The sequence below is a fragment of the Bos indicus genome, chromosome 6 (genome assembly GCF_029378745.1).
Source record: "Bos indicus isolate NIAB-ARS_2022 breed Sahiwal x Tharparkar chromosome 6, NIAB-ARS_B.indTharparkar_mat_pri_1.0, whole genome shotgun sequence".
NCBI lineage: Eukaryota > Metazoa > Chordata > Mammalia > Artiodactyla > Bovidae > Bos > Bos indicus.
The window spans coordinates 98,860,354-98,876,865 of record NC_091765.1 but is presented as its reverse complement, the minus strand read 5'-3'; the positions used below and the strand labels follow the sequence as shown (position 1 = coordinate 98,876,865).

Below are 16,512 nucleotides of genomic sequence, written 5' to 3'. Positions count from 1 at the left end.
AACATCTTGCACACAACCTTTACACATGTACTTGCTTTTTATTTCAGTCAGTGTAGAGTTCTGTAAGCAATACTGCTAGATCAAAGGCAGCATGCAGTTTTATGTTTGTTGCTGATTGCTTCCCCAAAAGACTAGCAGTTTATACTTTCATCAACCATACACAGAAGTGCCTGTTTCTTCCTGCTCTAGTCAACTCTATTTTACATGTGGGGGGCTTTTTGTTTAGGTAGTTATTTAATGCTTTTTATTGGTTTATTTCTTTTGCCAAGCTTGATAGGTAACAGTAGAGCATTTTTCTGTGTATTCATAAACCATCTGCATTTCTCTATACTGTGAAATGTCTTATCATATCTTTTGCCCATTTTTCTAGAGGTAAATATAATGCACATTTTGAAGACTTTTGATGGTCCACATTGTCCACTTTTCCTACAAAGTACTTATACTAGTTTTCACATTTTGTTTTGGATCTAATATAATCCTTTTCATGAATTCCACCTTGCTAACTTGTGGAAACTAGATTTTGTTGTTTATTCACAATCATGTCTGACTCTTGGAACTCTGTGGACTATAGCTCGCCGGGCTCCTCTGTCCATGGAATTTCCCAGGCAAGAGTACTGGAGTGAGTTGCCATTTCCTTCTCCACGGGATCTTCCCAACTCAGGGATCAAACCCATGTCTCTTTGTGTCTTCTACATTGACAGGTGGATTCTTTACCACTGAGCCACCAGGGAAACCTTAGATGTCGTGGTTAATAACCCTAGTCTTTAATGGTTTAAGCAATCTCATCAATTTAAGGATTTTTTTTTTTTTTTTTTTTTGGCTGCACCAGATCTTATCCCCTCATCAGGGATCAAACTCAGTCCCCTTGCACTGGGAGTGTGGAATCTTAACCACTGGGCCACCAGGGAAGTCCCTCTCATCGGTTTAAAATAGTATTCAGACCATTCAAACCAGCACCCTGTGAAAGCTGGTCTAAGTTTGTGTAAATTCTTTTTTTTTTTTCCCTCTTGGCTCTGTTTCTCTGTTGGGTGAATGAGGAAGGGAAGCTTACATGGTGTCCTTACCGAATATAAGAGAAAGACCTTAGAATTCACACAGATTCTTGAAATGCCCCTTAGCCCCTCTGATGTCCCAGGCAGTACCTCTTGTCCAGCAGGCCTACGTGCCTGGTGGCATCTTAGACCTCAGTCTGCAGCTGGCAATTGGGTAAACTAGTTGCCCACCCCACCAACCAGGCCTGAACAAGTATACACACCATGCATTGTAGATTTTTTATATTTATATATAGTTACATTTATTACTATGAGAAGATGCTACACAGGGTAGGATTTGACTTTTTTCTTTTTAGAAGACTTTGTAGAAGGGAAAAATAAAGCTTCTTTTTTTCAATTCCACAGAATGGCAACATACTTGCTTAACATTGAAATCTGTGCAAGAAAGAAAAAATTTAATATATTCCTTGCCAACAAGTGGTGGAAAAACCCTCGTGGCTGAGATTTTAATGCTACAAGAACTACTATGCCGGCGAAGAGACGTTTTAATGATCCTACCATATGTGGCAATTGTTCAAGAAAAGGTGTGATTTTTTTTTTAAAGAAAATGGTATTTGTTAATGTTATTTTGATGTTCAGATATGAAAACTAGAATAAATGTAAGAACTTTTTATTGACTGAGAAGAGGTAGCCTTATTGATGGAGAATTATTTTTAGGGTATGCAGAAGCAGTGTGGTGTAGTTACTAAAAATCTCTTCTAATACTAATTACCTGTTTAAGAAAGAGTTTTTTTTTCCCTAAACTTGTGAATTAAACTCCATTTCAAATGTTCTGCTGATATTTAGCATGCTTTTTCAAGCAGAAACTAACCAATTATTCTATCAAAATAAATGAGTTATTCTGATGTTTTTTAATATCAGAAAAGACAATTAAAATTTATTTATTACATAGTTTAAAAATGGCATTTGCAAGGGTCAATACATTATGACATTTCTTAGATGTGTATGTTTTAACTGTAACCTTATTCCCATTGATTTATATTAAACACTATTTTGCTGCTGCTGCCAAGTTGCTTCAGTCGTGTCCGACTCTGTGCGACCCCATAGATGGCAGCCCACCAGGCTCTTCTGTCCCTGGGATTCTCCAGGCAAGAACACGAGTGGGTTGCTATTGCCTTCTCCGTTGTGTGAAATTGAAAGTGAAGTTGCTCAGTTGTGTCCGACTCTTAGCGACCCCATGGACTGCAGCCTACCAGGCTCCTCCGTCCATGGGATTTTCTAGGCAAGAGTACTGGAGTGGCTTGCCATTGCCTTCTCCAAAACACTATTTTAGATTTTTTTAAATCCCTGTGAACATTTAATAATTAGAGTTCTTATTTATCTGACTTTTTTTGTTTATTTTAATGTTCTAGATTTCAGGTTTGTCAAGTTTTGGTATAGAACTGGGTTTCTTTGTTGAGGAATATGCTGGAAGCAAAGGAAAATTTCCTCCAATTAAAAGAAGGGAAAAGAAATCATTATATATTGCCACTATTGAAAAAGGACATAGTCTGGTGAACTCCTTGATTGAAACTGGAAGAATTAGCAGTCTGGGTCTGGTTGTTGTAGATGAGGTTGGTTACTGTGTTTGTTGATTATTAACATTTTTATTATACTAACACTTATTATGTGTATCTGTTTGATACCTTATGAGGATGAGTAATTTATTTTAGTATATAGACAGTATGTAGATGAAGGCATTTCATGCTTGGTAATCTTAAATTCAGTTTTTTGTCAGTTGTTTCTTGAAGAGTGAATATATGTCCATATGTTCAGTTTTATGGTAGTACTGATGAATTCCTAATCCCAGGACATTGTCCTAGGGATAACTTCAATAACTTAAAATATCAGTGAAATAATGTATATGTACTCTAGTTGGTACATAACTAAAATGCTTGAGTTATAAAGCATACATTGCTTCTTCATTTCATCAAATATATGCTTGTTTTATATAGGTATTATATGCAGATTTACTTTTATCCTTTTTTTTTTAATCTCGAAGTTGCACATGATTGGTGAAGGAACCCGTGGGGCTATACTGGAAATGACTCTGGCCAAAATCCTCTACACCAGCAGTAAGTTTTTTTCCAGATGTGGTCACTAGTTGATTTATAATCAAGAGACCTATGAAAGACTTAATCCTATCACTAGCTAGATTATGTAACCTAAAGTAAGATGCTTAAGCTTTCTGTCTTAGTTTTCTATTTCTAAAATAAGTTTATACATTTTTGTTGGATGCATGAGTAGAATCATGAAGATAAATGAAGTTAGCATTTGAAGATGTCCCCATCAGTATCCTCCACTTACTAGCTCTGTGTGCTTGGCATGTGACTTAACCGCTCTTTCCTCATCTGTAAAATGCGCACAATAATGGTACCCGCATGATGGGATGGTAAGAATCACATGAGGTAACACTTGTGACCAACACATTCAGCCATGCTCAGACAGAGCACAGTGGAGGTTTGCTGCTGTTGCCAGCATCAATATCATGTAGAACAATGTCTGTAAATAGTCACTTTAAGGAGCTATTTTGCAACATCAGATAGTCTCTAAATGTATATGAAATATTTATTCTAAATGTCTTCTCTATTTTTATATACTATTGCAATAGCTTATTATGTATTATAATAGTTTATAGAAAATTATTAATCTTAAAGGTCAGATTTTAAGAATTATTTTTAAAATTCTGATAACAGTGGTATTTAGGCAGATTGTAGCACTTTATAATCATTGATTAAAAAATGTTTACTGAGTACCCACTGCATGTCAGGCCCTATTTTAAGTGCTAGGGATGTAGCAGTGAATAAAACAAAGTCCCTGCCTTTATCAAACCTATATTTTAATGAAAGTGAACAGATAATAAGCAGATAAACAAGAAAACAGTGTGTCAGATAGTGACAAAATATAAAGCAGAGGAAGAAAGGAGAATGATCATCTACTTGTCACATCCAGTGTACACTGATAGTTCTTGTCTTAATTTCTTTTCAATCTTTGAGTATTCATCATTCTTTTTTCCTTTGGGTGCTGAAACACCATTATCTCTTCGTTTCCCTATTGTCTTTCTGTAAGACCAATCATGTGTTAACACTGAGAGGTAGAACAGCGTAATGGCTAAGGGCAGACTCTGCAGCTGGATTCAAATCCTAGCTCACTTTAACTTTGTATGTGACCTTGGGCAGGTACAGTATATAGTATAGTAACTGTGCCTCTTTTTCCTTGTGCATCAAAAATGGAGGATAGTAATAGAACCTTTCTCACTGACTTGCTGTGGAGACAGTGTGAGTCAGTCTTTGTAAAGCATCTCACATAGTACCTGCACATAATGGACATGTGTTTGCTATACACTTATGTACACTGCTGCTGTGTACTTATGTGTATACTTATGTACACTGCTGCTGTGTACTTATGTGTATACTATGTACACTGCTGCTGTGTACTTATGTGTATACTATGTACACTGCTGCTGTGTACTTATGTGTATACTATGTACACTGCTGCTGTGTACTTATGTGTATACTATGTACACTGCTGCTGGGTACTGACATGAATATTTATGTATACTGCTGCTGTGTACTTATGTACACTACTACTCTGTACTTATGTGTATACTTATGTACACTGCTGCTGTATACTTACGTACACTGATGCGGTGTACTTACATGTATACTTATGTACACTGCTGCTATATACTTATTTATGTAAGTATACTGATACATATTTATGTGTCTTTCTGTCACCAATGCCTTGCACTTAATAGATATTTGAACAAAAGGGCTCTCTTCAGTTTCTCCTTTTGTTCTCCTTTGTGACACTACTTGCTAAGTGTGTTCATTGTATACATTGGTGTTACCATAGATTCATCCCTTGTTTCCTTCTTCATACAGTTTCTGCTAATTCTCATCCATACTCATGACTTCAAAGTCTTCCTGTGTTCTGATGGCTCCCAATTTGTGTGACCAGCTTATACCTCTCTTCTGAGTAATATCATCTGCCAGATTAATCGTCTGGTTTTATAGAGTTGATTGTTGAACAACACAAGTTTGAATTGCATGGGTTCACTTGTAAGTGGGTTTTTTCAGTAGTAAGTGCTGCAGTACCACAGGACCTGTGGTTGGTTGAATCCAGAGATGCAGAACTGAAGATAAGGAAGGCCGGGTACAGGTTTTACATGGATTTTCAACTGTACAGAGGGGTGGTATCCCTAACCCTCATTTAGTTCACGGTCAACTGTTTGTCTTACCTGCCCCCTCTTTCGCACATCACTCTGGAAAAATTACAAACATAAAAAGGTTGCTAAAATTACTGTTATGATATACTAAATAACACATTTTTCTCAATACTTTTTTTTTTTTAGAAACGACTCAAATTATTGGTATGAGTGCAACGTTAAACAATGTTGAAGACCTACAAAAGTTCCTGCAAGCAGAATATTACACCAGTCAGTTTAGACCCGTATGTACCTAAGGTTTGATTTGTTATCTGTCATTTTTGCTACATATCATATTTGTAGCAAACGTACTATATAAAAATTCTGAGAATGATGAAGGCGCATAATGCCACTCCCTGTGTCTAAATGCTAACAAGTCTGTATGGAGGGAGCATACACTGTAGGGTCAGGGAGCTTGGCCAAGATGGGTGCCTAGCTCACGGACCTTCAGTGAATAGTTACTGAATGAAAATTTTCAGACCCATTCTGCTTTTCCACTTTATATTCTGTAAGGTAAATTTTTTCATCTGGTAAGAATTTAGTGATTCACGTTTTGAGTTATTAACACATAAAAAAGTTTACCTTAAAAATTAAAAGTTTTGATAGTTATAATGCTTTTTTAAAATAAATTAAGACCTCACATGGATATAAATTTAAATTCCCCAATAACAGTATTCCCAAAAGGCTTGAAGAAAATAAGTACATGTTATTCATAGTTATTTGAAAGAAGCTTATAATGTACATGTACTCCATAGTCTCTGTGTCTAAATAGGTTTTCAGAAAATAATTGTTTAGAATCACAAAATTTTATCTTTAAATTTGGTGTTTTTACATTTGCACCAAATGTGAGAATTTTCACGAGATAGTTCCTGACCTTAGTTGTCAAGTTAGATGGCGTTCTGTGGGTGGCTGTGTGGTACAGCGGATAGTACACTGAGCTTCTCAATGCTATTTTTTTAAAAAATTCAGTAAGCTCTATTTACAAACTTGTTTTGTCTACAGATACTTAAGTTGAAAATAATTTGGTGGTATTCACATTAAAACTGGTGACTAATAAAGTTTTAAATCTGGAGGAGTAACACAAATAACTCCTTAATAAAAGATAAGAGTGTGAATACTTGGCTCACCTTTACTTCCTCTTGTGACAAATACAAGTGTCTGATTTTCCTTTTAGATATGTGGCTATTTAATTCAAAAGTATTTCCTCAAGGATAGTAATCCCTATTTTGATTTAAAAGGAAAAAGAAACTTAAATGGGAAAGAAATAAATTTAAGTTGAAGCATTCTGCATACCTTAGGAAAGCTAAACTGTTTGTACTGTTTTATAACATATTTTACAAAATTTGAAACTCTAGAAAAAGGAATTTGTATATGATATTAATTGCAAATGTCCTTTTAATTCAAGGTTGAATTAAAAGAATATCTGAAAATAAATGACACAATATATGAAGTTAACAGCAGAGCTGAGAATGGCATGACTTTTTCACGCCTCCTTAATTACAAGGTAACCTTGATAATCCCTGATGGTGAGGTTCCTAGACTTTGTGCCCAGCTGCCCTGGCACACCACAAGGAGTCACATGGGTACCATAGGAAAGTTTAGGTATTTCAGAGAAAAAAAGCTGATGCTGGACATCTGTTGGACACCATACAAATGACTGGTTCAAGACAGTTTCCAATGTCAATATTAGATCATACTACATTCCTTTCTAGGATAGTATATCTTTGTGAAGTTGGTGACTTTTTTTTTCTCTTTTTTTTTTTTTTGCACTTACTGTAAGCAAATACCATGTGAAAATCAATATGGAACAGGAAATGAGGGTTTCATGGTTTGAAAGACTGCAGGGCCCAGGTGTGCATACTTCTCATTTAGTGGGTTATGATAGTTATTTAAGAATGAAATGAAAATTTTTTTTTCAACTGACATTTGTTGTTATTCAGATGTCTACTTATTTGTGAAGAAATGCATACTTGTTATTTGGACCTGACCACCTAATAATCAAACTGTTAGATACTTCTTTTGACCTTGGGGCTCCATGGACCAAGAAAGCTTGGAGACCTTTCCCATAAATGTTTATTCATTCAGCAGCAACAGTAATACAAGAAGAAATATTTGTGGACTCTATAGCTCAGATATTGGCGTATGAAAATATGGATGTCTACTGTGCTAATGTTCTGTGGTTTTCATGTGGAGGACATTTAAAAGGGGAGAAAGAAATTTTACATCAGTTTTATTATTCCATGAAGGTATATTGGGCTTCCCTGGTGGCTCAGTGGTAAAGAATCCACCTGCCAATGCAGGAGACAGGGGTTTGATCCCTGGGTCAGGAAGACCCCCTGGAGAAAGAAATGGCAACCCACTCCAGTATTCTTGCCTGGGAAATCCCATGGACACAGGACCCTGGCGGGCTACAGCCCATGGGGTTGCAAAAGAGTCAGACACGACTGAGCAACTAAACAATAACATAAAGGAATATTATAATTATAATAATTAGGTATATTAGGTATAAAGGTATAATTATAATAATATATATTATTCTAAATCTGTATCTTAATTAGTTTTCAGTAAAGTAAAGTTAAATAAAGTGAGAAGATTTTAAATAACTTTACATTTTTCTTTGTTCTTTGAGTTCTTTATGTCTGTTTGATAAATATATTTTGTATTTCTGAAAACATATCCTATGGTATGATTGAATATGTTTTTGAAAACCGTTAGCAATAGCAAGAGGTTTAACTTATTTATGCAGTTCTTTGACTATTATTAGGATCAATTTGTGTTTCTCTCTGTGGACTTTTTCTGCTTTGGTGAAGATGGGCGGGCCATAGAGTTATTAATACAATTTATTATTTTCACTTCCTTTATTTAAAATTAAATGCACCTAACAAAACCCTAATAACAAAAGTGGGACTTAACATTTTGCTCTGTAATATAAGTTGCATCTTTTTTTAAAAATGGTCATATTTATTAAATGAGAAGTTCAAAGTTATGGTTGATTTACTTACCTTTCAGAGCACACTGGTAAAGTGAAAGGCTTTCATGGTTGCTAACTACCTTGTTCCTAAATCTTGTTGTGCAGTATTCCGATACTCTGAAAAAGATGGACCCTGATCACTTGGTAGCACTGGTGACAGAAGTTATTCCCAGTTATTCCTGCTTAGTTTTTTGTCCCACTAAGAAGAACTGTGAAAACGTAGCAGAAATGATATGCAAAAGTTTAAGCAAGTATGTTAATCTTTTAAAAATATTCTGTTTCATTTTTATCATGATCTACATGCCTGTATTCTGTTTATTTAACAAGCACTGATTACTTTTTGCAGACATTATGCTAAGTTATTATACTAGATTCTAAGGGTCCTGGCCTTGAGGGAAAAGAGCTGAACTGTGAAATTCACAGATGTGAAATGGCCAGAGAAAAAGTCTAAGGGTACATGTAGAGAATGCTGACTAATACAGCAGCTTGGCTCCACAGTGAGTCACCTTGAGGCCTTTTTAAAATCTCAGCGCCCAAGCTACCTCCAAGACAAATCAGAATATTTGGGAGTGGGACCTAGGTACTACTCTTTTGTAAAGCTTCTAAGCAAGTGCAACATACAGCCGAGGTCAACCCCTGGCCTATGTCATCAGAGGACTAATCAATAATCACTGTAGGGACGAAGGCCTGTGTGATCAGTGTTACAGTCACTCAGTCGTGTCTGACTCTTTGCGACCCCATGGTCTATCCATGGAATTCAAGCCAGAATACTGGAGTGGGTTGCCATTCCCTTCTCCAGGGGATCTTCCCAACCCAGGGATCAAACCCAGGTCTCCTGCATTGCAGGCAGATTCTTTACCATCTGAGCTACCAGGGAAGCCCCATGTGATCAGAGGACTAATCAATAATCACTGTAGGGATGAAGGGCTATGTGATCAGAGGACTTACCAGTGTAGGGATTAATCGTATCTTTAGCTTAACTTTCTCTGTAATTAAATACTGTAGCCTTTGTTTTCTTAGTAAGCTTCACACTTGGATTGTGTGGACATTGGAATTGAATTTGCTAAATAATAAAGAAATGTACTGCTTTGTAATTGTATAGTATCTTAGCACTGACTCTGTTATAGAGGTAAGTATAAAATGACCTTAAGTATGAGCAGTTTTAGTTTTTTCTGTACCTTTTTGTCCCACGTGTTGTTTTAGCATATTTTTCAGATTTCTTATGGGCCCCTGAGCTGGTGCTATGTGACTACACACAGATCAGTACCCTGGATTCTCACCCAGCCCTCCTCCACTTGCCCCCACAATCCCATTGCTGTAGATTGGCCTAATACAGAGTTAAACTCATTGGCTAGCACAAAGATGCCGCTGTTTGGGATAAAGTCAAGGAGTGTTTCCCATTTCAGTAACAGAGTCTGACTTTAAAATGATGATGTAGAGTATAAAAACCTAAGGAAATTAAATTATCATTGAAGGATGCTCAGTGAGTCATTTGTTTTCTTAGAATAAGGTAATATAGTCCTGACTAAGTGATGGGGAAATTTAAAGACAGACTTTTGACTGTGTGAAATGAGATTAATTGTTGGTCAAGTCATACCCTTGACTTATTTTGCTTTTCAGGGGTAATAGTTTATTTGGGTCATAAATGTTGATGTTTAATATTGACATACTGATTTGGTTCCCCGGAACCTTTAGTTAGTGAATTGTAATGGACCCTTGATACTTTTGTAAAGAGATAGGACTTAACTCTTTCTGAAGGAAAATTTCCTCTAAAATACATTTTCCATATTACTTGCTGCTTTCTTAAGGTAAATGTCCTGAGTATACTCAGCAGAGGCCACAGGACTGGAAAAGGCCAGTTTTCATTCCAGTCCCAAAAAAGGGCACTGCCAAAGAATGCTCAAACTACTGCACATTGCACTCATTTCACATGCTAGCAAAATAATGCTCAAAATCCTTAGAAAATTCCAGAAAAATACCTACTTCTGCTTCATTGACTACACTAAAGCCTTTAACTGTGTAGATTACAACAAACTGTGGGAAATTCTTAAGGAGATGGGAATACCACCTTACCTGCTTCCTGAGAAATCTGTATGCACATCAAGAAGCAACAGTTAGAACTGGACGTGGAACAACGGCCTGGTTCGAAATTGGGAAAGAAATACATTAAGGCTGTATATTATCACCCTGCTTATTTAACATCTATGCAGAGTGCATCATGAGAAATGCTGGGCTAGATGAAGCACAAGCTGGAATCAAGTTTGCCGGGAGAAATATCAATAACCTCAGATATGCAGATGACACCACCCTTATGGCAGAAAGTGAAGAGGAACTAAAAAGCCTTTTGATGAAAGTGAAAGAGGAGAGTGAAAAAGCTGGCTTAAAACTCAACACTTTAAAAATGAAGATCAGGCCATCTAGTCTCATCGCTTCATGGAAAATAAATGGGGAAAGAATGGAAACAGTGACAGACTTTATTTTCTTGGGCTCCAGAATCACTGTGGATGGTGACTGCAGCCTTGAAATGAAAAGATACTCCTTGGAAGAAAAGCAATGATAAATCTAGACAGCATATTAAAAAGCAGAGAAATTGCTTTGCCTACAAAGGTCCATATAGTGCTGTGGTTTTTCCATTAGTCATGTATGGATGTGAGCTGGACCATTAAGAAGGCTAAGTGCCGAAGAATTGATGCCTTTGAACTGTGGTGCTGGAGAAGACTCTTGAGATTCTCTTGGACTGCAAGGAGATCAAACCAGTCAATCCTAAAGAAAATCAACTCAGAATGTTCATTGGAAGGACTGATGCTGAAGCTGAAGCTCCAGTACTTTGGCCACCTGATCCGAAAAGCCAACCCATTGGAAAAGACCCTGATGCTGGGAAAGATTGAAGACAAGAGGAGAAGGGGACAACAGAGGACAAGATGGTTGGATGGCATCATTGACTCAATGGACGTGAGTTTGAACAAGCTGTGGGAGTTGGTGAAGACAGGGAAGCCTGGCGTTCTGCAGTCCGTGGGGTCGCAAAGTCAGACACGACTGCGCAACTGAACAACAAACAGTAAAATAGTTTAGCTCCCATCTTGGTGGCTGTTAACTAAAATGTTGTCGTATTTAGAGCATACTTTTTTCTGTTTTTCTGTAATTTATACATAGATGAATATAATCTAGGGCTAAATGGTTTCTGATCTCAGTAGTATCTTCGAAAGATAATTTCTTGAAAGTCATGGAGTATCAACCCTTAATTATTGGCCTCCTAATCATAACTTTCACAGGAAGCAGGTACAGTGCAATCTCCTAGAATATGCTTATTATGTGTGTTTATGTGCAAAGACTAAAGCAGAGTTTTCCCCAAGTGATTGTGTCAACCTCAAGGAAAATTATATTTTTTATGGCTGTTAGTGCTTTGGACTTCTAAGTCAAGAATGTCTTTTAAACACTATTTCCTGACAATGGCCAAAGCTCTGATTGTATTACTTTCCCTAAAAGTCTCCCTAATAGTGATACCACAGTGCTTCTTAGCCTAGATTCAGGCTAAAATCGGACCCAGTTTAGTTTTTCACCTTTATTTCTTCTACTCTTTATCCACCCTGCACATCATCCAGTTGAACTTCTTGTCTTCTTTTATTCATTTATTTCTGGTTGTGCTGGGCCTTTGTTGCAGGCTTTCTCTGGTTGCAGCGAGCAGGAGCTACTCTTGGCTGTGGTGCTCAGGCTTCTCATTGCAGTGGTTTCTCTTGCTGCAGATCATGGGCTCTAAAGCTCAGTAGTTGTGGCGTACAGGCTTAGTTGCTCCACAGCGTATGGAATCTTCCCTAACCAGAGATTGAACCCATGTCCCCTGCATTGGCAGGCAGATTCTTAGCCACAGAACCACCAGGGACGTCCCTACTTGTCTTCTTTGTTTATGTTTTGAACCACTCATTTCCATGCCTGCGATCATGCTTTACCTTCTGCCAATAATGTACTTCCCCACCCCCTCACTGTGAAAGAGTTAACTTAGGCAGGTTGATAAGGAGTCTAAGCCTAAGGCCCCTTTAAGGAGGAGGTCAGCATTCTTTCTTTTTCGCATTCTTTTGACGTAGACAAATAGTCCTTGTAGGCATCAGTATCTCTTGTTCAAGGACATGCCTTTTTTTGAGCTTTGGATGTATGCTGTGGGAGAAGGTCTGGGTAAAAACTTCCACAGCCTTGAGCTCTGGGTTAACCTGTTCCTTCTGGCTAATCTCGTGTTGATGTCATCCCAGGGTGTATGTTACGGGAAAGGGTCTGGGCAAAATTCTCACAGTCTTGAAGTATTTTTTATCTATTTTCAGAAGCTAGGTGAGCAGTGTATAAGGCCCCACTTAAATTAGTGAGGCGGGTACTCTCCTGCCGTCTTCTGATGTCTTTGTCAGAAGCTTTTTCTGTCACTTTCACTTTAAATAAAATCTGCACAGAGCTGCGAGTGACTGAGACTGTCTTTGGTCCCGGAGTTAAATCTTCCTCTTCGGAGATGATGAATCTGGCGGTACTGTTTACCTCTTGCTTAGCTATCACCTGCCACCTCTAACCTGTTCTTCAGCACCCAGCTCACTTCTCAACTACCCCCCACAAAACCCTTCTCCATAGATCCATGTCTTATCTGGTCATTTACAAATAATGTCTCCCTTCTCTTAAAGTATAGGGTAATTGTCCTTAAGACTTAATTCCTTGAGAATTTGTCCCTTTCAGGACCTCAAACTCTTGACTGGAAAATAGTAATATAAAGTCAATAGCTCCCTACCCAGCTGTCACTTGGTTCTTACACTGTTGACTCTCAACCACTTTCTGCCCCATTCTTCATTGTCTCCTTGCCACCCATTTCTCAGCTTCTTATGAAATTACTGAACTTGTGCATTTAGCACCAGCCAGAGCTGTCTGTGCTTTCCATGAAGCTTGCTGCAACAAGGGCTGCGTGTATTATATTTATATCTTAGACACTATTTTTTGGGTTTCCCAGGTGGCTCTAGTGGTAAAGAACACAGCTGCCAAAGCAGGAGACGTAAAAGAACACGGGTTCCATCCCTGGGTAGGGAAGATCCCCTGGAGGAGGGCATGACAACACACCCAAGTATTCTTGCCCAGAGAATCCCATGGACAGAGGAGACTGGCGGGCTACGGTCCATAGGGTCGCAGAGAGCTGGACATGACTGAAGCGACTTAGCACGCACGCAGGCTGTGTTTGTGACTGGTGTTCAGAAGTTGTTGCTTTACAGTCAATTAGGAGTTAGTTGTACTTAGTCTTTCCTTTTTTTCTTTTCTAGAAAGGAATTGAGAAAAATAGGTGCTTCTAGGTAAGGAGACATTGTAGGATATTACTGAGGCTTCTGAAGTGCTAATATTTAGACAGTGTTTTACATATAATTCATATGCTTTAATAGTACATATAATTTTTATCTTCAGAGAAGAAAATATATGACAAAGCAGTTCATCTTCACTGAAGATGCATTTTCTTGTGAAAAAAAAATTGTAACTTCTAGAGCAGGTGTTTGAACCCAGCATTCATGAATTCATAGGAAGTACAGGATTGAACCTCAGGAAGTACAGAAACCCTCTGAAATTATATGCAAAGTGTTGTATTAATGTGAATATCTGTTTTTTCCCTTAGCTTTAAGCAGATTTTCATAGGACTTTGTGATCCCCAAATAGGCTGAGAGAAACTGCCTGTTAATGAAATCGGAATTACAATTCTAAGAACGTTTTATGTACTTAGGTCAATAAAAGTAACACGATTTTAAAAGGAGAATGTTTGCATGTAGCTACTAAAGTTAAAATGGTAGGTGCTCCTTCCCTATAAGATCAAGGGTTCCAACAGATCTTTTCCCTAGGGAATATCTGAAGCACAAAGAGAAAGAAAAACAGGAGGTGATTCAGAACTTGAAGAATGTCAGCGGTGGCAACCTGTGTCGCGTGTTACGGCACACTATCCCGTTCGGAGTTGCTTATCACCACAGTGGCTTAACCAGTGACGAAAGGAAGCTCTTGGAGGAGGCCTACTCCACAGGGGTCCTCTGCCTGTTCACCTGCACATCCACCCTCGCAGCAGGTGTTAACCTACCAGCGAGAAGGTAAGATACAAGTCATTGTCGCTCAGGCTCCAAGCTTTTCAGTTCCCAGCTTGCCAACAGGTTTTTTTTTAATTGTTTTATTCTTTCTCAGTAATGAATGTAGATTTATCAAATGTTTTCTTCAGCATTTGCTGAGTTGATTGTTTGGTTTATTTCCTTTAATATCTTAATGAAAAATGGCATTAGTAGATCTCTCTCTCTTTTTAAATTTATATTTGGCCGTGTCTGGTCTTACTTGCCCCTTATGGCCTCTTTGTTGCAGCACGTGGGCTTCTCTCTAGTTGTGAGCAGGTTTAGTTGCCCCATGGCAGGTGGGATCTTAGTTCTCCAGCCAGGGTTCCAACCTGTGTCCCCTGCATTGGAAGACAGATTCTTAACCACTGGACCACCAGGGAATTCCCTTAGTACATCTCTTGCTAGTATTATTGCTTCTTTCTTTAGTCCTCTCCTTATCTGGTTTTGATATTAGGGTTTATTATTCTAGTTATGTAGAAACAGTTGGCAAGCTTTTGACCATTTTCTTTTTTAATCTGAAAGAGTTTATTTAACATAGAGATTTCCTTGACACCTTAGAGAACTCATCTATGAAGACTTTTGAGTCTATTAATAGTATCTTTTTTTTTCAGAGTAGATCCTTGGAGAAGGCAATGGCACCCCACTCCAGTACTCTTGCCTGGAAAATCCCATGGGTGGAGGAGCCTGGTAGGCTACAGTCCGTGGGGTCGCTAAGAGCCGGACACGACTGAGCGACTTCACTTTCACTTTTCACTTTCATGCATTGGAGAAGGAAATGGCAACCCACTCCAGTGTTCTTGCCTGGAGAATCCCAGGGACGGGGGAGCCTGGTGGGTTGCCGTCTATGGGGTCGCACAGAGTCGGATGCGACTGAAGCGACTTAGCAACAGCAGATCCTTGTTTACCTTTTTAGTTATTACCAAAGCTGTGGGCCTGTGGAGTTGATTTCCACTCTTAGTTATTGATGATGCTAAAATTTGTGACTTTTTTTTTTTTCAAGTAAATGGTGAATTTTTATAAATCATCCAAGAGCTTTAAACTATATATTTTATGTTGGGTGTGCGCTTTTATGTATCTCTATGAGATCACAGTTATTAGTCATGTTATCAGCTCCTCTGTTTTCTCTGTAATTCTTTGATCTATCAGTTCCAGAGACATATGTTAGTTTTCCACTGTAATTATGGAGTTATCAACTTCTCCTCTTTACATTTTTACAATTTTTTGCTTTGTATTTTACAACTATAAAAGTTTACTCCAAATATCCTATGGCTGAATTACACCTTTTTTCCTTGTTTTCCTCAGAATGACTTTATTTTGAACACTAGAACTATATATTTTTTGCCAACTATATCTTTTTCTATTCTTTTGTTTTCAAACACTGTCACTTAGGAAGTATTCCATTTTTTCAAACAATCGTTGAAATAAAAAAGGAAGTTACATATTTTATTTCTCTTGTTAGCAATGGTTACTCTTAAAAATTTAACAGTGGTAATCAAATGTGTTTTCTATGATTTTAGAATTGATAACTGTATCCTCTGCTCAACATTACAAGAGTCTTAGCATGTGTATATTTTTTCTACTCTGTCTTGTGTATTGTTGCGGTTACCTAAAATGTTAGGTCTGTATATTTAATTTTCTCTCATTTAAAAAAAAAATGTATTTATTTTTAGTTGAAGGACAATTGCATTACAGTGTTGTGTTGATTTCTACCAAACAACTTCTCTCATCTTATAATCAATAATTATTTAAACTTACCAATAAATCATACTTGTGTGGGTTTTTTGTTTTGTTTTGCCTACCACTGCCCCTTGTATCCAACATCTTCCTTCTGTGATCCATTTTTTATTTTGCCATCCTTGGGTAATTCTTTTTAGATGATGCATTGAAAATAAAATTTTTTGAACCTTTGCATAGTTGAAGCTGTCTTTAGTTTAGCCTCACACTTGAACACCTCGCAGCGAACAGAATTCTAGGTTCAGTGTTTTCCCTTAGGAGCCTTTGTAGTATTCTTCTATGTCTTGAAGGAACTAGTGGTGGACATTTTCGTTTTTACGTAGGCTTGCAGCTTTCCTCTCCAGAAGCTTGTAGGCTTTTCTCTTTAACCTCAGTTCAGTTCAGTTCCTCAGTCGTGTCCATGAACCACAACACACCAGGCCTCCCTGTCCATCACCAACTCCTGGAATCCACCCAAACCCATGTCCA

General features: G+C 37.8%; 1 protein-coding gene across 9 annotated transcripts in view; it reads left to right on the top strand.

The window, feature by feature from the left end:
* Positions 1 to 16,512, top strand: part of HELQ (helicase, POLQ like) — a 41,022-nt gene that overhangs the window by 4,448 nt on the left and 20,062 nt on the right. For 5 of the 9 annotated variants that reach the window (XR_011567264.1, XM_070791706.1, XM_070791707.1 and 2 more), the window contains 7 exons: positions 1,398 to 1,576; positions 2,405 to 2,605; positions 3,034 to 3,106; positions 5,386 to 5,483; positions 6,644 to 6,742; positions 8,315 to 8,460; positions 14,056 to 14,295. Coding sequence is in view for 7 of the 9 variants with exons in the window: in XM_070791706.1 (XP_070647807.1) it covers positions 1,398 to 1,576; positions 2,405 to 2,605; positions 3,034 to 3,106; positions 5,386 to 5,483; positions 6,644 to 6,742; positions 8,315 to 8,460; positions 14,056 to 14,295 (1,036 nt within the window). In the remaining 2 variants the exon portion in view is untranslated. Of the gene's footprint in view, positions 1 to 1,397; positions 1,577 to 2,404; positions 2,606 to 3,033; positions 3,107 to 5,385; positions 5,497 to 6,643; positions 6,743 to 8,314; positions 8,461 to 14,055; positions 14,296 to 16,512 lie in introns of those variants that run through there. The other 4 variants (XM_070791708.1, XM_070791711.1, XM_070791710.1 and 1 more) reach the window with 4 other exon arrangements.